Raw genomic sequence first — 26937 nt, forward strand, 5'->3', positions numbered from 1 at the left:
CGCTCCGCCGAGCGGTGTCCCGCCCCTTCTCGGCTGATATGGCGACAGGTCTTACCCGCCGTGCTGGCTTGGCCCTGCTGCAGCGAGGCCGCGTTCGGGCAGAGGCTTTCTTTCGAAATACGAGCTTTGGCCTCCGTAGGCTGACGGTGCTCAGAGAAAAAAGGGGCCGTAAAATTCTCCTGGACTTCTTAGACACCCACACACAGGAGCCATTCGTCCTTGAATGGTCCCATCCAGGCATTCATTGCTCCTGTAGCCGTACACACCCTCACACTTCCCTGTCCTGCATTCAGAGCTTGTTCCCCTAAGGGAGTAAAAACATGAATCTGCAGCTAATTTCCTGAGTTTTGTCAATGGAAGGTGCGGGAATGGATTCCTAAGGGTGCCTCTCCTAGAGTTTCTGGAACTGGAGCTCATGTTACTCGGGGATAGTTGGGGTTTCTGCTGCCCGTTTTCATTTAGCAGTGAGGCCACGCTGTGCTGGTGCTTAAGCAGAGCTACCGAAAGCACACCTGTGCTTAGTTATTTCCTGGCATTAAAGATGCCTCTGAAAAGACACCTTTTCCTTTAAAATCTGTTTTCTGCCGGGACAAGACAAATGTAAGAATTGTTTAATTTTTGTAGTATTTGTCCTTGCTGAGAGCTCTGTCCCTGCCTAGAGGAGGGTCCAAATAGCAGTAAGCAGATTGAAAATGGAGGTGAGAATTTGAAATGGAAGTGAGAAAAGATGAACACTGAAATGAACAGGGCTAATGCCTTTATTAATGTTCAGCTCTTTATTAAAAAGATCAGCTGGGCAGGGGGCTCGACGCAGAGCTCGCCCCCGCGGCTGTAGCTTTCCCAGGCAGCCAAAAGGAAGGAGGCGCTCAGAGTCTGTCACTGGAGTCCCGAGCAGCAGCTGTCCTTTCTCCTTTCCTTGTGGCACACCGGTGGCCTGAGGATGAGGAGGCGTGGTGTGCAGAGTCTGTTGCTGAAGTCCAGAACAACAGCTGTCCCCGCTCCTTCCGTGGTGGCAGCACCCGAGCTCTCTGTCTCTATTGCCCTGCTTCTCAGAGCCTAATATAGTCTGTTCTTTCTTAGTGATGGCAACGGTTAAAAGCCAGTCAGGGGATGTGTTTCCCTCTTCCTCAGCTAGGGCATTTGTCTAGACTCCTCTATTGTGTTCAGTTTTTGATTTATATTCATTTTTATCTCCTAAAAATACTCCCATGATCCTCAGGGGTTTTTATTTGCATGTTAGTCCCTGAATGGCAGCGTGGAGGGGTGGGAGGCCAGTTATCTCCAGGTAGTTTAGAGAAAACAAACAGAGCAATTAGCTAATTAGCATTTCAATATCGGTACTTAGCTAGAGTTTTTTTTAGTGTTGCCATGGGAACTAGGAAGGCCCTGCCCGCATCTCTGGGGAACATGTGGAAACTGTTCATAACAACACGATACAAATTTTAATTCTAAATGTTATGAACAAGTTCAGTAAAGTTAAAGTTGTTGAAATACTTACCGTTGTAATAAGCTGATAAATGTTATTAGACACCCTTGTTGTACCCCCCTCGTGTTAACACCCCGCACCCACCCTGGTTGTACCCCTCATAGTCAACCCTCTTACATATATCCTTAGTTATTAGATACCCTTGTTGTATCACCCCCCACTGTTACTTTTCCCACTGTTAAATCCCTTTACCTGTACCCTTATTGAATCCCTTGGGTATTGCCTCCGCTGCTCCCAAAATGGCGGCCAGAAACAGTCCCAGTAATATGCAAATTAAGCAAAGCAGAAGGAAAGCCAAAAAAAAGACCCTGGAAACAACGAGCCAACGTGGAAATTTGGAAAATCAAGTGACTGGACTTGTTGGGGAAAAGTCCCCCTATTCTATCAACAAGGCTTTGGAGATTGCCACCACCTCAGGGTAACCGGACTGGAATGAGGATCCTAGCCGACAAACCAGAAGACGTTTTGCTAGGCATGCCCGTGAGGACGGGAGTCCCAGTTCTGCTGAAAAGCAAAACTGACCACCTCCTCCTCTGCGTCGCCGAAGGGAGCAGCGGTGGTGTGCGTGACCCCTCGGGCCCCCCACCCAGAGCTGATCACTTAATAAAGGCCTTTAAAAAGGAGCTGGTCTCCTGGCCCATTTTTAGCACTAAACATTTCAAGGAGGAGGACAGGCATGGTTCAGGAGGCTTCTCTGCTAAATGTTACAAAGTATTTAGAAAATATTTGGGTATTTTCAATGAAAAAAATCTTTCCTTTAAAAATATGGGACAGATCTGGAAAAGTGGATATTTCCATCCATTATACTTTCTGCCACTTGTATGGCATACCTTTGCACTGATGATTCAGTCCTTCTCCATTTCTTTATTAAAGCAGTGTTTCCAAAGCGTTAACAAGACACTTTGTGATCCCTAAAGCCCATATATCACAAACAATACCAAAGTTCACTATACTATGAAGATAAATATATTCCACGTTTAGATAAAAGCTGAACTATTGTATTTATTGTTATAATCCTGTAACAATTTAACATATTACCTGAAAAACATCATTTTAATTTGTTCCATTTCTGGAATTAGGATTCCCTCCATGAAAGAAAAAAAAAAGCCATTAAATGTATAACTGGGAGGGGCAGGGGGGCTTTATGCTGAAAGTGTTTTATATTAAGCAAGAGATGTTCAGTGTTGGCAATAACAGCATTTTTTTCTGATCTGAAATACTTAGAGACAGGATGCTTAATTAGTAAAAGAAGTCAACACTTCCAATTCCATACTTCAAATTCTTGGATTTTTGCCTTGTTTTTTTGGGATAATATGGAAACAGTATTTTTATTAGTTTTTTAAAAGAGCCGTTCAAAATTAAACAGGATGTTCTTTAGAGAATGCTCTTGTTTGTGGAGAAAAAATATCAATGATTAGAAAATATTATTGATCATTTAAGGAGTCATGCTCACACTGCCTAGCAGTGTTTTACAACACAATCAAGTATCATCTTTCCTAAAACACATAACTTTCTAAAGGAAAAGTTCTGAAGGAAAAGCAAGCATTATACATTGGATTTACAATTAAAAAATTGATGCCCACAGGTACGTGAGCTTCCTATTAAAAAAAAAAAAAAAAAACAAAAAACAAACCTAACTGTCTTATATAACTTTTAATGACCTTCTCTGCTTTTTTCTAGAGCAGTAGTGATGAACTTCAGCCTTGTTTCTGGTGTGACTGCTCTTTTTAGAGGTGTATCAATGCTCCAGTACACTTATTTTCTGCCTCATAAGACAGCATGTATTTCTAAGACATGGAGGACTTTTCAGGACTGATGAAACACTTCTATGAAGACACTCAGAAAGTCTCAGGTGTAATGCACAGTGTATTTATAACTGCTGCTTGTTGACATACCCTTTGGTTTCTAATTAAATTGAATTTTTACTTATGAAAGGGAGAGGAGAGCTGCAGTGCATTGGCCAGGTCCAGTGGGCCTGGAATATACAAAGGGCATAAAGAGAGCAACTTCTGTCTGTCTGTACTGGGGTATAAAACTGTCATTAGCTCAGTCCTTGTGAAGACCTTGGAATGCAAGCAGCACCAAGAGGCTCTGGTGCTTTCTGACTTCTTTGCAGTCACACTGTCCTGCCAGCACATGGTCCTGCTCCTCTCTCCTCCTGGTCTCAGCTTATGATCTATTTCCAGCTACCTGCAGCTGAAGAAGTGTGTCCATCATTCGAGGTACCTGTGAGAGCTGCATGAAACAAACCATGCACAACACAGGACTGTGTTTCGCATATTTGCAGGTTTCTCATTCCGGTTAGGGAAGGTAGACATGGAAATATTATCTGAAAAAGTCTGGGTTGATCTGAAAGTTTCCAGTGAATGTTTTTCAGGCTGTGATTTTGAAGCATTTTATGTCTTTTAATGCAGGTACAGTGGTACCTGGAAAACAGGAACACTTTGGAAACTTTTTTCTTGAAGAACGGTATTCTGAAAGTGAACAGAATACAAATATGGAGTTCCTGCAGAGGAAATGAAAGTGTGGACTTATTTTGCTGTTAAAACCAGAAAAGATTAGTCAATGTGACTTGATTTGAAAACCATAAAATTATTTTTGGTAACTGCTAACAATTACATCAATAACTTGAAATAAATGAAGTACTTTCAAGAGGAAAATTAATCCATGTAGGTGATTCCCAGCTATAGATGCCTCATTTGCACACTGTAATGGATTAGTTAGCATGTGTCAGGAGCCTGTCTCAGGATCATATTATTACTGTCATCTGGATAGGATGAAGATAAGACCTGGCTGAGCATTAAATGTGGTGTGCCATATCAGCACTTCAGTCAGATTCAAAGGGAATAAAGACTTTAACACTTCTATACTAGTTTTCTAAATTCTCATTTCAAGGATTAAACAGGAGAATCTTGAGTCAAGAAAAAAAAAAAAAAAGAAAAAAGAAAAAAGGAGGCTCGTGTGTTTAAATAAATGGATCTCTGTTTCCTGCTCATGGCTTCAGTTTTTAATCCTGGGCATAATCTGTCCATCAGTGTGGTATGATCACCTCAGGACTTTTTGCACAGAGTTTGCAGATCTGATTGTCACTAGTGTACAGGCACTCAATTTTCAGTAGATCAAACTGACAATAAACAACTTAATTTTTGGGGATGGGTGGATTTTCACATATTTCCAATTAGCTGTTTTATAGAAAATAGCCAGGGGCATAATAATGAAGAATCCATTACTCCAAGTACTTCATATGCCTTATATGGAGGGATGCATTTATAGGAATACAAGGCCAAGAATCCAGCAAGGGCTGTGGGGGGAAAGAAGAGGCAGAAACTTTCCTGAAGGCTTTTTTTCAGTATCACTGTGAAAGGCCTCAAGCCATTGAGCTCATGTTAGTTCCCTGGAACTCTTTCCAACAACTATTGCAGAAGAATTTTTTCCTGCTATTCTTTCTGAAAATAATTTTATATATTATTTGGTGTAAGAGAAGCCACCCAGACAGAACAGTCTTTTCAGTGCTGACCTTGAAATAAAATCGCACTTTGATTTGTACAAGGGGAAGAGTTTTATGTGTGACAATCCAGCATACATTTATGAAAAAAAAATCTGAATCCCTATGACTGCTTTGTAACAAGTTCCCACCCTATATCAAGCTGTAGAACAAATAAGTCAAATTTTTGTTTTTAAATCTCAATTATTAGTCTCAGAATTTATATATATATATATATATATACACCTGGGTAGCATTCAAAACACAAAACTGAAAGCTGAAAGCAAGACTTGTTTTTTCATTACTTATTAACTTGAGGTAGCCAATCATCCAGGTGATCCTGAGCACTACCACTATAGAGATAGTGCTAATCATATTATCATATTTTTCATTAATGAATCCTTTTTATTCCTAGAAGCACACATACAAAACATTATTAAATCTTTCTCTATACAATTTAATATCTGAGATTTAAATTTTCTGTTTATTCAGGGCTATATTGCAAAAAGGTATTATTAAGGTGAGTTGAGAAGATACACTTCCCTACATTTGTTTGATGTATCATTCGGAGAAGAAATCCAAAAAAATAAATGTAACCAAATTTATCAGACTAATCTGTGTTTGTAGTATGCAGCTTGGATATATCTGTTTTCAATTTAAAAAGTGAGGTCTACCAAGGCAATTGAAAATTAGCATGTTAGTTACTATAAGTTTTTTAGAATGCTTATAAATTTATCCAAATGCACTTAATTTTCAACAAAAGAAGTAGCTGCCTGTGAAGTTTGAATATCCAGTTTCTCTCAAGCCTGAACAGACTCAACGATAAGGTATTTTGTTTGCTTCAACCATGAAAATTGTACTTAAAGAAATGAAGAAATGGTACAAAGTTTTGTTGAATGGATCAGTCCCATGGAATTAATAAACATGAAAGCAATAATTTTTTAAATAATACAGTGTACAGTGACGGCTTGTGACATACAGCCTATGACAATACATGGAGTGTTGATGTAAAACTGAGCAAGTAAATCTGCTTCAAGCTGCTCGATAACTTGTGTGATGTTTGGCTGTGAGAAATTCATAATTCTCAGTTGGCTGGACGTGTTCTTCTCTCACTTTTAGGGATTTAAATTGGGAATAACTGTCATTGAAGTGCAGTGACAATGCAATCCAAAAGGGGGGATGAAAGTCTGAATGTGTTCATTAATATGCACTTGAACAAAGTCTGACCCATTGTAACAAGTGGAATTCATTTTCTGCCTGCTTAAAGTATACATTTCTTTAAAAGAAAAGATTTTGTCAAAAATCCAAGTTTGTGACAAGAAGGTGAGAAGAAACTGAGGAATAAATTTGCTGAAAGATATGAGGAGTCCTGTGCCATCTCACCTTATCAAATTCATCTTCTTCCATATCACAGAGATATTGATCCTGATGAAGATCAAGAGGTTAAACAGGAGTATGAGTGCTACTGGCAAGAGGAATGACCACAACATGGGCTTTTACACACTAAAGTCCTGATTTTGGTCCTATGTTGCAAGCCAGCAACTTTGATTATTAAAGAGAGGTAGTTTCTAAAGATATGTTAGACACATTATTCAGAATACCAAAACAAAACAAAATCATATTCCCCTTTCCATCCTGAAAGACCTTACAGTGCTTTCTAGGTCTTGTCAACTTAGCTCTGAAAGGCAGCCATTCCTTGTAAAATGAGGGCTTTCAATCATGCTTCTCTTTCTCTGGGGAATGCAAAAGGATACAGCAAACAAGCTACACAGAGAAATAATAAGGTGCAGTATAACTAACCAAGTAGATATCTGGCCACCACATGTACATTTATCTTTAGGATATATTTTACAGTAAAGAGTAGTAGGGGAGACCTAATGGACAAAGGTTGAAGAAAAACTGGGACAACTTCAGAAGAATAGGGTTATCCTGCAACAACCTTTACCTCTTTTCATTTTCCAATAATCTCAAGTTAGAAGTTCTAAATGAGTATCATAACATGCCCACCATCTGGAAGGGGGTTTGTGTTTGCATTTCCTGAACAAGTCTTTCATATCATCCACTATTGCCAAGGTACATTGTAAGCCTGATAGCCTGCTTTGGTATGTGGACACTCCAATGAATACCTATGCCAGAAACACAGGGCAAATAGGAATATAATTATTATAGCCAGATTTTAAATACATGTGAGGTATTTATATTTCAGTACATTAATTTAATTAATTTAATACATTAAATGTAGGTACTGAAATGTCATTATGCACTTAAGTGAATGGGTGGAGTATCAGTTAGGCTGAGGGTGTCTGCAGTTTGCATTTCAATTCACCAAGGACTGCACAGTCTTGCAGAAAGATTCAAGGCAGATGTAGATCCAGTACCTTAAATCCTTAGTAAGGAGAAAATGTGTTTCTTTCTACTGAATATCTAGGTTGAGTGAAAAGTTTTATTTCTTTTGAGTACTTAGAAGTACAAAATAGTATACCAACAATACATCTAGAATTGTATTAATAATAAGCCATCACAAAAGGCAGGGGAGAACAAGTTGTAATAATAGTGAGACTTAAAATTCTTTCTGTTGGTAGTTTAGAGCTTTTCCTTCTCTGTCAGTAGCTGCAAGTGTTACTGCAACTACTATGGCATGAATTCCTAATTAATAAAAGAGACATTAGCGATTTATTGTTTGGTTGCACAGTCATACCTCCCTTCCACACAAATAGCTTCTTGCGTCCTAAATTCCATAGATTTTAAGATCTATGTTTCACCTGCCTTGTACTAAGTTAAAGGGGTTTTCTGTAGCATAGACAAAAGACAGGACTGAGGGTTGTGAGCAGTATTTTTCTGAGGACAGCTCATGTCTATGACTTGCTGATTTTTGCCATCAAAGAGCTTCAACAGAGCTTCCTGAGCCAACATCTGTGGTGAAAGAGCAACCTCCCTCCTGGACTGTAGTGGGCTCCCTTATCACAGCTGTGCAACCCTACCTTCTGGTCAGCAGTGAGAAATTAATTTAGGAACATTTTGTATCAAACACCATTACATTTCATACCAGATTGATGCAGAGTGTAACTTTTGGCCTGCAAGAAGCCTGGCTGTCAGGTTTGCCTCCTCAATCCCTTTGCTTCATTTCTTGTCTTCTGCATCTCCTGCCTACCAGCTTGCACTTGGCAGCACATCTCATGGGGAGGAACCTCATGCAAAACTTTTTATACTGGTAATAAACATGCTCCTTTAAAGTCTATTCCTTCTTCATCCCTAATAGAGACCTTGCAGATTGCCATGCATTGACTGTGCTCTCAAGAGAGATCTAAAAGCAGTGAGCCAGAATCATACTGGTTTGGAAAGTGTGTAACTTGCCACAGGACACAAGAAGAACAAAATGCTGTGCTGTTATTCAAATACATGTGAAGGGAGCACAGTGCCACGTAGCCAGGCAGCATTTGCTGAACTTTTTCTGGCTTGCATGTGCAGTCCAAATTCTAAATCTTTCCAAGGAATTGCCTCTACAAATGCAATACATAATAATGGAACAATAAGGGTTGAAAACTGCTTGGTGGGTGCTATCAGAAAAAATACAACACAAAAGCTGGATGCACAACATGGAAAATACTGGTGCCCCTGTACACTGTATTAGAAGAGTTTCTTGAAACAGGCTGAGATTTTCACTTTACCGTGTCAGCATCTGTCTGAATTTTTCCATTGTCTGGGTAAGTCCTCTGAAAGAGAAAATGAAACATTCTCTGAAAGTGAAACATTCTCTGAAAGTTTCCTTTCAATTTGCAGTGTTGCTTCTAACTGCTCTACTGACTTTAGAATGTGTTCTTTGCTTATTAATAAATAATATATAAAAAATAATACCAGGCACTCATTGCTTTTGGATGTAATCAAAGCTCTGGCTGGGAATCTCTAAAACAGGAATTTAAGTCCACATATGAGATCACCATAACGGAAAGGTTTTTTACTTAGTTGACAGAAGCAGATTGTTGAATGCTTTTTTACTGTGAAAATTTCTCCTGCACCCAACAGGCCTGTGCTGCTGTGCTAGTGACCAGGCTATCACTTTCAGTGTTTTATCAGGTCAATGAGAAACAAGCTCAGGTTATACCAGTAATGTGAGCAGCAACAGGAGATTATTAAATCACGTGGCACTAACCCAGAGACACTGATTCTAATTGCTCTCTGCTGATCTCCTATCTTTACAACTCTCCCTGAATGTACTCTGTACTGTAAAAGTTGCCATATGGACAACTTTAAATCTTATCCCATCCGATTACTGACATGGTTACGAGGAAATGTCCAGGCAGTTGGCTTCATGGCTCTGAGCAGCAATAAGTACAACAGTGCAGAACTGAGTGCTGACCACAGGAATGTTGCCAACAAGAAATAGTGCAGCAGGACAGCCACAACTGTGCACCAGGAGTCTGTGGGAGGATCCACTGTGTCAGAGGTAAGGTGGTTGGTGGCATAATAAGGAAGGCATTGCTGGTAGCATCTGGTGGTATCGTTGCTTCACTTTCTGGAAGTTTGGTTTTCAATACCAGAGATGAAGATGATGTTAAAAATGAGCATAGAAAAGCAGAGTCTCACTAAGATCCACTTTAAAGATACGTTTTGAGTTTTCCTATTGGTAGAAATATGTTTAGGAGAAAAAAAAAGAAGAGAAAAATGAGAAAAATTCTCAAGTATTTTCTCATTTTCATTTATACTAAAAGCAAGCTAGAGAGGAGAAACTTTAATACAGACAGAAACAAAAACAATAACTTGTTTGCAGAATTACAGCAACATTACTCTCAGGCAGCTTAACAAATCCATCGGTTTTGTCTCACTTTGTCTAGAACAGAGAATATCCAGCACCTTTTAGGACTAGGCCTTGACTGACAGCAGTTTGGGATGTATTTTTTTTTCTACCTCTGCTATTTTTGGAATCTTTTTCTTCAGTGTTAAGAAGTGAGGTAGCATAAAACAAGTATTTTTAACCATTCTCCAAAGTGCAAGAGAATAATAAACCTCCACTTCTAAACGTCGTCTTATCTCTGAATCACAGAATCACAGAATCAATTAGGTTGGAAAAGGCTTCCAACATCATTGAGTCCAACCTATGACCGAACACCACCATGTCAAATAGACCCTGGCACTGACTGCCATGTCCTGTCTTTCCTTAAACACCTCCCTTGGAATTATATATTGTATATGTATGCATACATATAAATATTTATATATAGATATATAAATAAATAAATAAATAAATAAAATGCATAAAATAAATGCATTTAAAAGGCAGAGGCTGGAAGCTCCTACAGTCTTAAAAACATGAACCTTGATAGCATAGCTCCAAATCTGCATTAGTGCAAGCAAGATGAGAAACAGGCATTAATCTATTATAACTTCAGTTCTGCTGGCATGACTTCACTCATTGTTCAGAGGAGATTCACAGGACACCATTAATCACAGGCACGTCCATCAAGAAAATTTGCTGCAATTGTGTTTGTATTAAGTCATTCACCAAAAAAAACTAAACAAAAAACAAAAAACAAAAAAAAAAAAAAAAAAAAAAAAAAAAAAAAAAAAAAACTAAAAAGACCCCCCAAAAAAAAACAGTAGCGCAAGCCAGCTACTGCCTAGGAAAAGAGATAACTGTTTACACATTGTAATACCTGGGTATGGTGGAGGCCACACTGGTGGTGGAACACTGTGACACATTTTTAAAGCCTAGTATTGAGATAGTGAACTGAGAAGCTCAGTGTGTATCACAGACCTGTGTACTCTGGGTCTGTGTTGCCAGTGCCGGGCCAGGGTAGTAACAGCGGTGTCAGCAAGTCCCAAGCCATGTTGTGTGATTTAGCTATTTTTGAAAATAGTATTTGCTAGTCAATAATATTGCACTATGTTCTAAATTGGCTGCTTTTAATTGTTTTCCTTAAACTGCATTCAGAACAAAATATTGTAACTTAGTGTAAAATACATGCAGTTTAATGTCGTCCCTCTTACCTAGTATTTGAAAGAAAATGGTAATAACCAGACCAGCCATGGACAATCCAAACCAATATAAGAAATATAATCCAAAGGCTTTGCATATTTATATTTTATCTGAAATGCCCAGAAAACCAATTGTATCAGTTAGATGAGATGAGAAGAGATAAATTTCTTTTTAAAGTTTCTGGTTCTGGTTGCACATAGAAGCAAGAATGTTTTAGTAAAGTTATGATTATTGCTAGCTACTACCAGAATTTTTAGGTTCCACAGAATTATTCTAGACCCCAAAACTAGAGAAGCTTGTGAAAAACACCAAAAAGAGTTTTAACAATACCAAACAAATATTCATCAAAATAGCAGATGAAATTATTAATAATAAAATGCAAGGTGACACAGACTTTACAAAGCAGCTTTTAACTTTTCATACTGGTGAGCATTCTGAATTTTGACTTCTTGGTCTAAGGTAAGATATTATAAATAATTATAAATTGAAACCAATCTATGTTTGTAGAGTGACAATAAAGCAGCAAGTAAATGTAAATGTATTCAGTGAAACAGAAAATGCAGTTGCATTTGCATAAACAGATGGGAATCTTATTTAGAACACAGACACTTTGTGCAAAAAGGACATGCATAATATAAAGGGAAATACAGAAACAAGTAAATAGTACAAATATGGAAATGTTGTTCTATGAAGACAGTATAAATGAACTCTGAAATGCTGGCATGCTGAAGTTAGTGACCACAGATATGTGATTTTATCCAGGGTGTGTTTTGTTTAGAGAAGCTGAAATAAATACTGAAAGAATAACAAACATCAGAACCATGCAGTCATTCCTAAAGAGTCTTGTTAGTAAAAGAGGGCAATGTATAAAACTTTATGGTTGAAAGCTTTATATTTACAGAGCAAGTGCTTTTATAAACATATAAGCAAAAGGAGTAGTTAGTGCTACATCCTCTGAGTTATTTACTCAGCACAAGGCAGTGCCAGAGCTAGCCCAGATTCCAGGAAACTCATCTGGGGACACTTCAGCCTTTAGACAAACCCTCATCTAACCACCAGCTGCAGCAATGGAGGTGCAGAGCTGGAGGCTCCAACAGCTTAGCAAGGGGAATGAATTCGGCCAGCCCTTCCCAGTAAGGAGCTGCACAAGCAGGTGGGGACAGCCACAGGTCTTGTCAGAGGAAGGCAGGAATTGCCAACACATTTGGCTGTTCAGGAGCTTGGGCACAACTTGCCCAATTTGCCAGATCTGCCACAGGGCAGAAACAAGTACATGGGGACACTTTAAACTCCTGTGCATTCTAGCTTGAGTGCACCTATGCCCTTATATTGTCATGCTGATCTTAGAGTTAGAAACAGCCAACCAAACAAAAAAATTAAAGAAAACCAGACTCTACCCATTCAAGAATGGACAATGCCATACAATCAGAACAGCAAAATTAGTGGTGTGATTATACCTGCATCCTTTACAGTGTAATCCTAAAAGACACAGGCATGACTAGAGAGCTGCAGTTCAGATGTGTCATACTAGGGATTGGGTTTGCAAGGAGAAAAAGTGTTTACAGAAACATAGAGACAGCAACCAGTGTGAACTGATAGTGGTTTGATTTTGAAAGGGGAGCTGACAGCTACTAAGCAATATTGGGTTTCATAAACCCTTTGAATGATATCAATAACAGCAAATTTGGCATTTTGAACTTACTTTATGTGCCTTTCTCACTGAGGATTGCCAATGAAATTACCAATTCCTCTGAAATATCCAAGTGATTGGGATTCAGGCTCCCACAGACTAAGCATTAAGCAACTGGCAGTTGAATCACGTGTCAGCCAAACAACGGCTTTCAGGTTTTGGTAGCATTGTTACTGCCGACCAGAGCTGAATCCACACTGGAAGGGAAGCAAACTGACATCAGGAGCAGAAAAGGGCAGGCATTCGAGTCCAGGGACCTGTGGCCCTGAGTGGGTGGTTGCCTCCTGAAATTCTGAACGGCAAAGGATGTGTCCCAGACTCTTCGCTGTTCGGATTTTTTGGAGGCGACCACCCACTCAGGGCTACAGGCCCCTGGACACAAACACCGGTCCTTTTCCCTGTGAAACAAATCTCACCACCCCAGGTTCCTGATGTCAGTTTGCAGGGTGTGCTTGGGACTTGGGTGTGTATCTGTTGCCACAGATGACTTTTTTGTCTCCATCAAACTGTGGAGACTCTGATAAACCCTGGACTGGAAGAATTTGTCATTTTGGTATAGGACAAATCCAACTCTGCCACTGTCTGATGAACCTTTGAAAGGCAAAGAGAAAAGTAGGTATAGATAGCAGATATCAGAGAAGCTGGTGCTTTTGGAGAAGCCTGCACTATGCTTATGCATACATTCAGCGTTTACAGATTTTTGTTTATATTTTTTTTCAGAATCCATATCAGTCAAGAACACCTGCTCTTCCTATGAATGTTAAGAGACATCTTCAATTTTTGCTGAGGTGGAGTGTGAAAATAATTATTACCCTTCTCTTAATATCATTTCTGGGGGAAAATACTGGTAAATGAGAAAAATAATATCCTAAATCCCAATATATGCACACAGTCTAAATGGCCAGACTTTTAATAACACTAAATAAGAAATAGTCACACCAGGGACATTTACTGTTAGTGCAAAGTCAGAAGATAAGAGACTGTCTGGCTTTTTGCCTTCTGATCTCACTTTTTGACTGGTTGGGGTTTTTTTCACACTTCTACCAAATTAGAGTTCATCTATGTCATTTAAATCACTCATCTGAATTGTAGCTTAAGTGAGGAAGCAAAATCCTGGATTATATAATAGGCTTTGTTATTGGTGTTATGCTTTTGACTAAAGATCAAGAGAGACTGATTTGATCTCTCTCTGATCTAATCATCAGGTGAGAATAATGTAACTGTGTATCCACAAAATATCACAAATGTGCACTTAATATTGAAGAAGTCTGTTGGGACAACTTCTTTTAAGACAAACTGTGCATTCGTTATCTATCTGTTTTGAGGGGAGTGTTATGTTATACTGGCATTATTATAAAGGCTTTAATTACATGATCACACTGTTTTTCCATAGTATTGTATTCTGAAACAATGAACAGAAATGTCAGTGACCAGTTAATGAGTTATTCAGTGAGTTTTATTGTCAGTGCTGGGTGTGTGAGGTTGCTTGGTTTATCTCTTCACATCTTTTTCTAACCCAATGAGAGAACTAAATTATTAATTTCCCTGTGGGCTTGTATTCAAATGATATTCACCAATATGATGCCTAAGTGCTCTACTAACTTCACCTTTGTTATGCTGTTGTGATGTCTCAGTGTTACTGACACTACACTGAGAGACTGAGGACAAGTCTGCTGGGTTCAGGTGCCCAGAGTGAAAGTCATGTCATGTCAGAGAAGTGCTCATATTTGAAGCTCAGCTCTCCCACACCCAACAGTTTCTGAAGCAATTGAAGCAGAAGAACTATAATTTTTTTTTTCCTGATCAATACCCATTTATCCTCCAAGCACTGCAGAATGTAAGTAATGGACATCTAGAAAAATCCCAAGTGAGTAATCCAATTTGCAGGTGTTACGATGTGGATGTCCTGACTGACATCTGACAGTAATAGGAATTTTAGTTGAAATGTTTCATATCTTCAGATATCAGGCAAAGTAAGTATGTACTTGTTCTTGATCTCAATGTTTGTAGAGTTATGGTCAAAGATTCAATACACCCTCAGTTTTAGAAAACAAAACAAGTGACAAAGTCCCAAACGCCAAAAGCATTCTGGCCATTACATATTTGCATTCTTCTATAAGTAAGATTCTCCAGTTCATTTCTTGAGCTCAGCTCCAGTTTGCATTTCTTGTACCAGGCATCAGCACACATTAAAACCAACCAGCTAAGGGGTTTTTTATCCCCAAAAGAGATTTTCAGTGAATATTCATTAAAAATTTTCCCAGCTGCAGTATTCAAAAGAAGAAAGGGCTTACTTAAAATGTTGAACAGTATCTGAACTTCAGTACTGAGGTCACCAATAAGCCCAGGAGCATTTTCCTGTATTTCTAGTTTTGTTGACTGATACTTTCCCAATGCTGTATCTGCAACAATTAGTAGGGTTTGAGTTAGGATTTATGGTTCATACAGGTGTTCATTCTGTCTAGGTAAATCCAACAACACACAGGACTTCTCTGTGCCAAAAACAGAATCATAGAGGAGCTTAATTTCAGTGGGGCAGACTGGATTGCAACATTGGGCTGTGATATGTTACCAGTAAAAGAAAATTCCTCCCTTACTTTCATGAGGCTGCATCAAAATAATGAGTGGGATACAAGTTATCATTATTTATTATTATACAGCTACAGGTTCAGTTTCTGAGCTTCCTCTCCAATTTGGTTCTCCAGTGGGAAGTGCTCCTCATTTCCTATCCCCATCTTTTCTCTAAAGCAGAAGAATCCAGCAATGTTTATATTGGTGTAAGTTGGGAATTACACATTGGAGTTGTATGCCAAAAATATTTTGACTTGTTAATTAACTGCTTTCATCCTGAACCAGAGGGGGAAATGCTTACATGTTGACTTACATCTAAAGAAAATAGCAAAAGCTCAAGTTTCCTGGTTGTAGCATTGACAAGACTATTGTGGATGAATTCTGTTTGTTGGCATCCAAGAGTTGACTCACTGTAGCCATTACTGCCACAGATGCCTGAATCAAGCAAAAAGAAAAGGCAATATTCAAATGCAATTGAGTAAATCACCCTATGTGCTTCACACTGAATGGGCAAAGAGGATTTGACAAGCATTGCTTGAAAGTACACAACAGAGTAAAAAAGTAAAGGAAGCTATTCAATAGAGCACAAACTTTGTGCCAATGGGTTCATAAAGCCACACTTTTATTAATTTAGTTAGTAAAGATTAAATTATTAACTTAAACATTAAATGATACTCATATTAAAATTTCAGATATACATCTAAACAGCTCATAAGTTTTCACAGTCAGCTCTGAGAACAGATCCAAGGGTGATTCCACAAGTACGTGCTTGAGGATGCTTAAAAAACTCTGCTAAATGACAAAATTAATGCATTTGTTTGTAGTGTTATGTACAGATAAGAGAAAAAACAATGTCTTTTCTGCTGGTGGAGGAGGGAGCAGGATTGATATCCCAAATATTAAGCCCTACAAGTCTTATTTTAGTCCCAATAAGACTCACCTGAAAGTCTTCTGAAACATTTGGCTTTTTCATAATCTGCCCTGTGATGTTTGCAGCAGCAGTGATGTTCTGTCTGGTCAGTTGGTCTGGCATGGAGCTGAGGATTTGAGTGTTACTTGCAAAAACTGAAACCTTGCTGGAGCTCACAGTTCCAACCTGTGAGGAAAATGTCATTCAACAGAAACAAAAAGAGAAAAGGAAAAAGAGTCATCACTTCATAACATTCTCACACAAAATGAAAAATATACAAGTAATAAAAATAAAAATAGACAAGTAATTGGCTGTCTAAAATGTTTATGTTAATGTCAAGTATGTGGTGTTTGCAAATTCTCCCTAGAGATTGTTTTCATGAATTCTTGGAGTATCTTGGGTTGGAAGGGAGCCCTGGAGGTCCCCATGCCCAACAGGGGCTGAAACCAGGCTGCTCAGGGAATCACTCTGAATATCCACAACCTCCCTTGGGAAACTGCTCATGTTTTAACAGTGTTAGGGGGAAAAATATTCTCTTATCTAAATGGAATTTCCCATATTGCCACTTAACTCTATGGACACTCATCCTAAAACTGCACACCTTGAAGAACAGCCTGGCCCCATTGCTCTCCCCACCTTGCCATGAAGTAGCAGCAGGACCTCTCCTTTGCCTTGAGGTCACTGAGTTCCGAGTCTATAACGTTCTCTGTCCCTTTTGTTGTTCCTTAAATAACCACAAAAGGATTTTTTAAAAGGCTGTCAAAGGAACTTGAGAAATGTCCTGTGGAACAATCATGCCTCTCAACACAGGGCTTATAACCTGCACTAAGGACATTATCCTCACTTCAGTACATTATACAGAGTGTCAGCTTGGAATAAATGTAAAAAGAAAAAAAAAACTAATAAAATATTCTGCGGCTGGAGGTACCAATAAGAACTGCTATAAGCACTGATTGGATCCAGTTTGAGTTAGTTAGGACTGAATGAATAGAGATTAAATGTCTGTAGCATCTTAAAAGTCTAAACACAAAACTAAGTTGAGGCATCTAGCTATACCTTCATATAATATATGAAGGTATAGCTAGATAACAATGAGACAGAAAATCTGCCAGTCATCAGGTCAAGTCATTTGGTTTTTTATCCTGTCAATGAATAACTCTACTGAATTGCTTCAATAGCTGAATTGCTCTCAAATTATTTATGTTGGGAAGCTACCAAATTCAAGATTAATTCTATCATGCAGCTTTGAAGCATTGATAAAACTTGTCATGGTAGGTAAGAAAAGTGAATGTCTTGCATAGGGAGGAAGGAAATTTGCATTTATAATTACTGGAGATAATATTATTTGACTTGAAAACATCTGCATATGCACGATGGACCAACAGTACATCATGAACGCCTGTGTTCACTGTTCTTGCTTCTGACTTTTAGCATGACCTTGGATTCAAAATAAATAGTTCTATTTGAAAGTAATCAAATCCTTTTAAACCTGGGCTCTGGATCACTAGCATAAACACCTCCTGCTCCCATTCCCCAGCTCTGCAAGTGGCCCTCAGCTCACTAGATGGCAGCCCGACATCACAGCTCCCAAGAAACCCACACATCACTGATGGCAGCAGAAAAACCATGTGTCACACCTTACTGGCACTAGAAATAGCTACTTATTATATATTGCTTTGAACCGTTCAGTGAAGGTTATGTACTGGAAAAAATGTAATATTGAGCTCAAGGATTTCTCAGGAAAGGATCCAAGCAGGTGAAGCATTGGGTTGAAGGTACAGTAGTCAAGCAAAAATGCATGAGGAAAGGACTTCTCTTATTTAATGGGACTGTACCTGGTGTATTTTTTTTTCCAACTGGGACTAGTGATAAGGAAACAAAACACAGAAGCAGCAGAAGGGAAGCAGTCACTGTAGTGTGCTTAGTCTTGGTGAGCTCTCCACGTTTTGCAGACACAGCAGGGCTAAGCCTTAGAGCTAGACTTAGGAAGTTATGGATTTTATGGATTTTATATATGGCATTCATACAGGAGAGTTTGAATTTGGATTCTTGATGGACAGAAATGTCGACAGAATGGAAAGGCTTCACTCTTAATACTTCTGAATATGTTGGTGTCAGTATCACCCTCATGCCAGTCTTCTCCTGATCCCTTCCACATTCTCACTGATTTGGCACCCTGGGTCAGCATCGTGTCCTCTCAGAGGCATTTGCTGTGAACTGGGAACCTGGCTGAGGAAATTGCAGGCCAGTTAAGAAATATGAAACAGGATGCTGTGTTCAGGCAAACCAAAGCAAAATAAAATGATCACCGTTGGAAATTCAGGCTGTCTGCAAAGCAGACATATGCGAAGAATGCCACTGGAAAAGGCTTTGCTCATTTATTTTGCTTTCTGCAAAGTTTTGATGTATTTCCCACTCCAATTTTCTATTCCCACTCCCCTTTTTTCCCCCCAGGACAATGAAGAATCTCAGGAACTGTTAAATAGTAATTTAAGACTACCTGTGATGCTAAGGAGTCCAGATTTCCATTACAATTCAGAATTTGGGGAGGCTTTAAAGTAGGAATTTTCCTTTCTCTGGAGCACATCTGGATTTCTATTGATGCATTACCTGTAATTTTCTAAAACCAGAAAGATATGCATTTAGTATAGAAGTTCTCACACACTCACATGACCTCACGGGGAGTTAAAACTGTTCTGTGGGTGTGACATCTTATCCAGTGTTGTTATTTTCTGTTTGCTTGTAAAATTTTGTCTTTCACTGTGACAAGCAACCATCAATTATTTAACCATTTATTGTTCTTTTTAGAACATGTGGTTTACATTCATGTACACAGTCCTGTCAGAGGGGCTGACATTCTTTATGTCAAAGTCAGACAGGCTTTAGTTGTGTTAGAGCTGCAGAAACACATTTTTTAATTGGGAAGCACTGGTATCAGCTCTGAGCTGTCAGAAAGACTTTTTACCATGTCCTGAAAACAGAGTTTATATGTCATGAAAGAGGTGAAAAGGACATGTGGGGCAGCTGTGCAGCGCTTATTCCTCTTCAGGGTCTCTGAAAGCTGAGGCAGTTCATGGAACCACAGTTGATGGAAAACATCCTGAATCCTAATGCTAAATAGTAGGATATAAACAGATCGTTTTTCTATTAAAAGGCTGTTCAGCATCCTGACTCTCCTCCCAGCCGCAGACAGGCACAGATCCACCTCAGCATGTGTACCTGAAATTCTCTGCATTTGGGGTAGAAAGCTTTGCAGAAAAGTTTGTGCTCCTGTTGCCTGAGCTACAGAATTCTGGCTTCAAACACGGACCTCTCATCTGGTCTAATAATCTGACATCTTTCACAAACCTTACATTTACTTTTGGGAAATGGGAGCAAAAGGAAAGAAACACATACCATTCACAGTATCAGGTGCACATTCCTTTTTGGAGTGGCCATATTTTCCCGCTATAATCTGTTCAAAAGTAAGTTTTTTATATTGCTTTCAAAGATGTTAACTGTCTCAGTATGGTAGTCACAGAAATTAACTGCACAGAAAGAAAAAAATAATATATTTCCAGATGAAATATTTTTAGCATAAGGATCAGTTTTCAGAAATGAAATAGTACTGAGACAATAGAAGCTCATTGAATCTTTTGCCCTAAATGAAATAAAAGCAGTTAGGTAAATCTTATCTAAACCCAAGCTTCTAAGCTGCCACAAGTGATATTTTTGAAGTGAGTGAAGTCTTAAAAGCTCATACCTTTTGCCATCTCTTCTATTTTCACTGTTTTAGTCCTAGAAAAATTGTAAAATATTATAAAGTCTCATCTTTGGTATCTTAATATCCGGGCAGAAATCAGACTTGGTAACCTAATGTCGCAGAATACAGCAGGGGGCAAAAATACACACTTTTGAACAATTAATGGGGAACAGTCCTTTGGTGACTCTAAACAATGATGGGTTGGATTTGGCTTTTGATGCAGGAAGTTTCTGTCCCTCTGTCTGCTAGACTGGGACAGGCTGAGCACCCCAGACCCCACAGCTGGCACTGGCTACATCTAAAGGCAGCATGGTGAGACCAGTAAACCCTGGCCTGACCCAAAAGAGCAGCCTACTACATTCTCATGTATCTTACTGCTATAACTTAACACAAATTTACCTCACAAAGCTGCAAACACTTGGAAAAAATATTTCAGGACACAGGCAGAAAAATTTTGCTTCATCTTAAGACTTGCAACATCCTGTTTTTGCTAACTTTTGCTAATTCAGACCACATTTCAGCTATGCCCCTTCAGCAAGACTCACTCAAAGCATATTTATGGTCAGGATTCTGAGGGGGCTTAGGAAACCTGGAGTGTTGTCTGTGTTCTGGCACAGGATTTCATGTCAAGTTACTTAACTTTCTGTGGATCTTGTTTTCTACAGGGTCTCGGTTTCACATTATACAATGACAGTTTCCTTCTACACAAGTTATTACGAACTAATAAGGACGCATGATGCTGCAAAGATGAGGTCTGCCTTACAGCACCACACCTGAGCCTTTCTTGCCAGAAGGTGCAGGACAAGGTGTCTCAAAAATCTGGTGGAAGGAACCTCTGGAGGGCATCTAGGCCAAACAGAGGCTCCACAACCTCACTAGGATATGTGCTGCAGTGATGTGATACCTTTCTAAATCCAAGCATTTCTCTTCATGCTCAATCTCAGAGTCTTAAACTGCAGTTTATGACTGCTGTGTCTTGCTTTACCCTCTGGTGTTACTGAGAGGGTTTGGGTTTGATGATCTTTGCAACTCCCTCTCAGCTTAAGGCTGCTGTTAGCCCTGCCCTCAGTCTCCTCTTCAGCACAGTGAACAAGTTCAGCTCTTTCCCATGCTTTCTGCAGGCCACCTGTCCAAAGCTCCTCACTGACCTCACTGCATCCTGCTGAACCCTCTCCAGCTTCCCTAAGTCTGTTTAACCTGGCTTGTAGGTGGCAAAACTAAGCTTGCATTTCCCAGTGGTGCCTCACCAGGACCAGGAAGGGCAGGCTAATAGTGTCCATCAATCTGTCTCCCTCCGCATAACACAGCTGCTCTTCCACCTTGTTTGCAGAGAACCACACACTGTTGACTCATATTGATCTTGGCATCTACTGTCATTCCCAGGTAGTTCCAGCAGGCTTGCTCCTCAGCCAGCGAGTTCCTGCTCTGTACCAATGTCCCTGGCATGGAGATCGGCACTTAATCCTGTTGGACACTGTGGGATTTCAGTTGGAATGATCTTCATGTTTCTCAAGTTCTTCTGCATCAAAGCTCTGCCTTAACTGTGTCAGCAATTCCTCTGCCATGCCCCAGCTTCAGTATTGTGGGCGTACTTGCTGAGAGGACCTGCTGTGTCATGGCCCAGGTCGTGGATGACACACTGAACAGTTCTGCCCTATTATTGACCAGTGGCTCTACTTTTTCAACATCCTGATCAAGGCACTGATTGCTACCCTTTAAGCTTGCCTGTTGAGTTAATTTTCAGCCCAGCAAGTTGTTCATCCACCCAACACGTGTCTTCACCTACCAAACAAGAGCACTGAGGAACGTGGTGTCGAGGGCATCTTTAAATCAAAGTGTATTACATCTTGTTACTCTTCTGTTGTCCACACACAGTTATTTCATATGGCAGACAGTCAGATTGGTCCTACATGTAAATCCATGCTGTTCCTGATGATCTTCTAGTCTCTCATATGTATGGAAATAAACTCCAAGAGGATATGTTCCAAAATGCTTCTAGCACTTGAGGTAAGCCTGACTGTTAAGTCCATGAAACACCCGAATTACTTCTGTAGGAATTCACAGGACCAAGAAGGCAAAACAAGCCACAGATTCCCAGTGCGGAAGGGCCTGGAACAATAATAAGGACATGGATAGTCACACATCGAAGAATCAGATAAGGATGCTATGATTCAAGACAGGCATTATAGGATAAAACAGGAAAACTCCATGCCCCAAACTCAGCCATAGTCTCTATACCCACTTCAGGTCAGGTGACGATTTTTATTCTGTCTTTGGGCAAAAATAGTGGGTTTTCTTTGAAATAGTCATTGAACTGGCTGCCACAGCTTCAGGAAACAAAAAGGCACAGTCTAAGCAATAGCAGAGAAATATCAGATCTTAGAAATTTCTGAATATATTATGGCATTTCCTGTGTATTATGATATTTCAGAGCAAGCTCTGAAGATCTTAAGGTTTTTTTAAAAAGAAACTGGCAAATCTTGAATGGCTAAAGGGATATTCTGCTGCAGAAATTGCAATAGGAAAGGGATGGGTGGACCTTAGTTTTAGAAAGAAGGATCCAAAAGCTGGGGGATCTCCTCAGAGCAAGGTTTTCTCACAGTCTCACCAGGTCCCTAAGTGAAGGATGGAGTTGGAATCCTTTCCAGTAAGGGTCACAGTGGAAATTGCACACCTATGAGTGCATAGTGGTATAGGTGCACCTATGAGTGCACCTATGGATGTATGGTTTCAAATAATGCAGAAAACTGGATTTGAGGACTGCCATTTGATCTGACATTTTAATGCCTGTGTTTTGAGACACTGACAGAGTAAAGCCAGAATATTCAAAAGTAAACAGCACTGCCAGGAACACGTGTCATTGCATATTTCTAATGTTCTCACTGAACTAAAGAGATTGCTTAACTTCTTACTTTTTAATGAGATTCATATAACTGGAAGATTATTGCAAACTATAAGGACTGTGCCACGTGGCAGGGGTAATTGTGTTCTTGCCACTCTTTGCTCAGCTTTTGCTCATGTTATTGCTATTTAGCAGTTGTGTTTCAGGCTGTCTCAGCTCCACTGCAGCCAGATGTCTCTGATGATGGTGGAATAGCATCTAAGTGCAGCAAGGTAATGTCTGTCCTAGCCATCATCTTTTCAAAACACATCATCTCTCCATTGGAAATCTTACAGGAAGGAAAGGAAATATCCTCCAGCAATTGAGATTTGTGCAGCCCAGATTTGTGCAGCCCTGAGCAGCTGTGGAGAACCTCTGGATCGGTGGGAGCTGGGTGTCCAATCACACTGTTGTTCCTCCACTGCCCAGCAGCACTGTCTCACCAGCCAGGCACTCAGTTTGGCTCATGGGGCAGAGGAGTGACCCTGGGGCTCAGCCACCACCTGCTCTGGACTGGGAGCCTGGGAGCCCCCAGGACACTGGGGAACCTGCAGCACAGCTCCAAGCCTCTGCCGTGCTTGGTGAGCATGAACCTGAGGCAGCCAGGCCAGGCAGGACTCCTGGGTCATCTGGCACCAAGGATCCCAAAACCAGGGAGGGAGCAGGGCTGCCCTGCAAATGCCTGGACCCTGGGCTGCCTGCTGAGGAGCAGTGTCTGGGACAGCCTCAGGTGGGAGCAGTGCTGGAGCTGCTGCTGCAGCCAGCTGGGGAAAGGTTGGTCACGGTCTGGAAAAGGAGTGCCAGGAAAGAGAAAGGTGAAAAGGAAGACTGGGCTGACACTCCTTTTGAAGCAACGATGCGGAAAAGCAGGCAGCTGTGGGGTAAAAAGTTCAGCATTCAGCCCTGGAGGTGCAGACAGAGCTCCCGTGAAGCCCATGCAGCAAAGGGGAGGTGACAGCAACGGGCATCAGCCTTACCTTTGCATTCCTCTGTAAGGAAAGAGGAAAGAGTTCCTCTGTAACAACGTGACACTCGCAGGACCTGTTAATGCCAGGCAAAACTGTGCCGCTATTTAGACCTTCCTGGTAATTTTTCTTAGCCTACTGTTCAAGGTCTCATGAAGCTTTTTGTTTCAGAGGGAAATATGTCTTTCATAAATGCAAATTCCTGAGCTGACATGCAGTCACACCTACTACACATGCAGTAACTCACCACAGGCTTAAAATCATGGGGTTCTTCTGGTTTTATTTTAAGATTCAGAGAAGATCTTCTTTGTCTTTAAGTTTTGCAGACATTAATAATTTCAATAATCCCACTGATTGTTGACTGTATATATTTCTAAACTAAAACTATTTGATTTTTACATAATACCAGGTCACCATGACCTGCTGAGGGTGTTTTAATCAAGCATCGTGGGAACTGTTGATGCTAATACTTGTGTTGAAGTCTGAATAAAGAAGAAACTCTACCACTATATACAGCAAGCAATGCACCAGATGGGCGTGGAGGTATTTCCATCCCTGAAGTAGCTGCAGTTTAAGTGCCTTCCTTAGCAGCTCGTTTGCCTTCAGCTGTGTTAGGCACAAGCAGACGTATCCCTGTGCTGCACCGAGACTTAACTCCCATCTCATCTGGGTTTGGCTGCATCAAGTCAAACAGAGGTCTGAGCATATACTGATATTAGCAAAGGTAGATTATTGCTGACAGTAATAATTTGACAGTGATGTTAAATAATAATCACTGTTTACTTTTGTGTCCTTTCTTGGGCTCGGGTATGTTCAATCCCTACAAACACCTGATAAATCTCTTGAAGGAAATGTAACCTAATGAATCCTCATATAAACTTTTCTTCAGGCTTCTTGGACTTAAATCATGTCTGACTCTCTACTAGACAAGCAGCCAGGATTATTTGATTCTTTCAAAGAATTTTAAATATAGGTCCATGCATCATTTTGGGTCACTTCCATATAGTGAGTATTTTGCTGAGAGGAAACACTGACCAGCTTTCTGCTCCAAGTTTGCACACAGAAATGTTTTACAAGAATACATTGACCTGATTTTCAGCTGTATAAAAAATGCAAATCTCTGATATACTTTCAGTAAATATTTCTGCAATGCAAGTTGCAATGAAAACATGAACAGGTGCTATATGCATGCAAACATACAAACATCTGCAAAGTAAATATTTTCTTTTTAAAATACAATTTACCAGACTAGTTAGATGTTTATTTTTCTCTTTTGAAAAATAAATCAAATTTCTACCAGAAGGGTGAGAAAATGTCAAGACATTTCTTAAAGTTATATCAAAGGAGTCATGAGCAGTGTACACATGTTCCAATGAAAACACTCCAGAGATTTCTTGTCATCCTATTCTGTTTTACAGCAGCATACAAATTTTGGGATATTTCTTTAAACATTGTTGTAAGAAGAAAAATATTTCCTCCTGAGAAGCATGCAACATGGATGTAATAATGTTTGTCAGCAGTCATACTTAAATATTTAAGGAAAGGAAAAAGGATCCAAAGAGTTCAAATGGGGTAGAATAATTTTTTTTACCTGCTTTGAACCTGAGGAGCTGCCAAACACACAGCACCCAAAGGGTCACAGTCACTACTCAACAGGTGACACCAACCAAAATTCTGTCCCAGTGGGGTGAAGGCATGTTGTAGTGCAGGCTGTCTGCAATGCTATAAAATGGTTATTATACAATCATATTCTTGTCATGAACCATTAACTACTTGACTAATGTTAAAACTTTAACCTTTTCTGTTCTAAAAAAAGAGTTTTGGCACCTGTGCGTTTATTACCTCGTGGGGACTGACTCTGGTCCTCGATATAGATCTGCACGTACCCTGGGGGAGGTGGTGCTGGCTGGCACAGGGTAAAAGTCAACCCAGACAAAGTGAAGAAGAAAATAGAGCTATTTTAAGAATGAGTTGGAATAAGCACATCTTTTTTGTCACTAGCATTCAGTGGATTAATTCCCATTGTGTAAGTAAGGACAGTACCTTGCTTTTATATGGTGTTTTTCGCTAGTGAGGAAAGGAGATTTGTTTGGCTTTTTTAATTACCAAAGCAATTCCATCTCATTTAAAAAAAAACAGGACACAGCAAGGTTATATGATGTGCAGAGGATGTACAGAAATGCAGTCCAAAAAAAGGGTTCTGGTCTCTTGGGATGTGGCACAATTGTCTAGCCATTAGATACTACTGACACTGCTACTACTCCAGACTACAATTCCTTTAACACCTTACAGATTGTTATGATGTGTTTTCCTCTTATGAAGAATAAAAATTAGCAATATATGTATTTATTATTTTAATTTAATTGGTGGCAATCTGCAAGGCACTCATAATGATACTCATTGTGATAAACTGTGGTAACTTGTTTGTTCATCAAAAGAATTGGAATATTAAAGGAGGAAATATAAAAATTAAATAATAATTTAATTATAATTATATATATTAAAAATAATAATAAGGGACTAGCCTGCTTGTTAGGAGATAGGGGAGGACAATAAAAAAAAAAAAGCAACTGCTACAAACCGCAAGGCTATAGACATATTGCAAAACCGCAAGATCACAAGTATGATTAATCACCATATAGGGAGCTTTTCGTAGCTTTTTTGCAGACACAGGCTAAGGATGTCGGGGGATGGCCGGAGCTGATTATGAAATCAGCGACCACCAGGCAACGGCCACTGGACTAGACAACGTAGGAGTGCTCCAGGTATGCCCATCACTGTCCGGAGCCGATTGTGAAACCAGCGATCACCTGCCTCGACACAACGCAGAAACGACACAGAGAGATGCTCAAGCTACGCACACCACTATTGCAAAAGACACGAATGAAGAAACCTCCAAGAAACTATAAAAAGAAACTGAATAAGGGAGTGGGGTGTGGGGCACTGCAGTGTGGGACACTGCAGGAGGGGCGGTTAGGAGACTCCTACCCACCCAGCGCTGTTTTGCTTGCTACTGCTTGCTGTAATTAATAAAATTCTAATTGACCTTAAAAAGGCTGAATCAAATTATTCGCCTCAATTTATCACACTCATAATCATATTCAAAATATTCATACTGAAAATAAAAAATATCTCATGTCAGATGACCAAGACACTCTGTATTGAAGAAAACTCCTCAGGACATAGGAAAGACTATGGAGATGTGGAAATAATTAAGATTACTTTTACAAATGG

General features: G+C 39.8%; 1 protein-coding gene across 1 annotated transcript; it reads right to left on the reverse strand.

The window, feature by feature from the left end:
* Positions 1 to 150: 150 nt before the first annotated feature.
* On the reverse strand, positions 151 to 25400 carry ADGRG7 (adhesion G protein-coupled receptor G7). Its single transcript, XM_053934752.1, is given in 22 exon segments — positions 151 to 304; positions 3737 to 3926; positions 3929 to 3992; positions 5217 to 5348; positions 5351 to 5381; positions 6354 to 6512; positions 7535 to 7617; positions 9230 to 9271; positions 9273 to 9588; positions 10916 to 11006; positions 11009 to 11064; positions 12369 to 12423; positions 13142 to 13225; positions 14929 to 15036; positions 15123 to 15245; positions 15554 to 15592; positions 15595 to 15640; positions 16146 to 16301; positions 18616 to 18725; positions 19512 to 19583; positions 19586 to 19642; positions 25295 to 25400. Coding segments are annotated over 22 exon segments (2274 nt in total).
* Positions 25401 to 26937: the final 1537 nt, after the last annotated feature.

This window comes from Vidua chalybeata, chromosome 2 (genome assembly GCF_026979565.1).
Source record: "Vidua chalybeata isolate OUT-0048 chromosome 2, bVidCha1 merged haplotype, whole genome shotgun sequence".
NCBI classification, from domain to species: domain Eukaryota; kingdom Metazoa; phylum Chordata; class Aves; order Passeriformes; family Viduidae; genus Vidua; species Vidua chalybeata.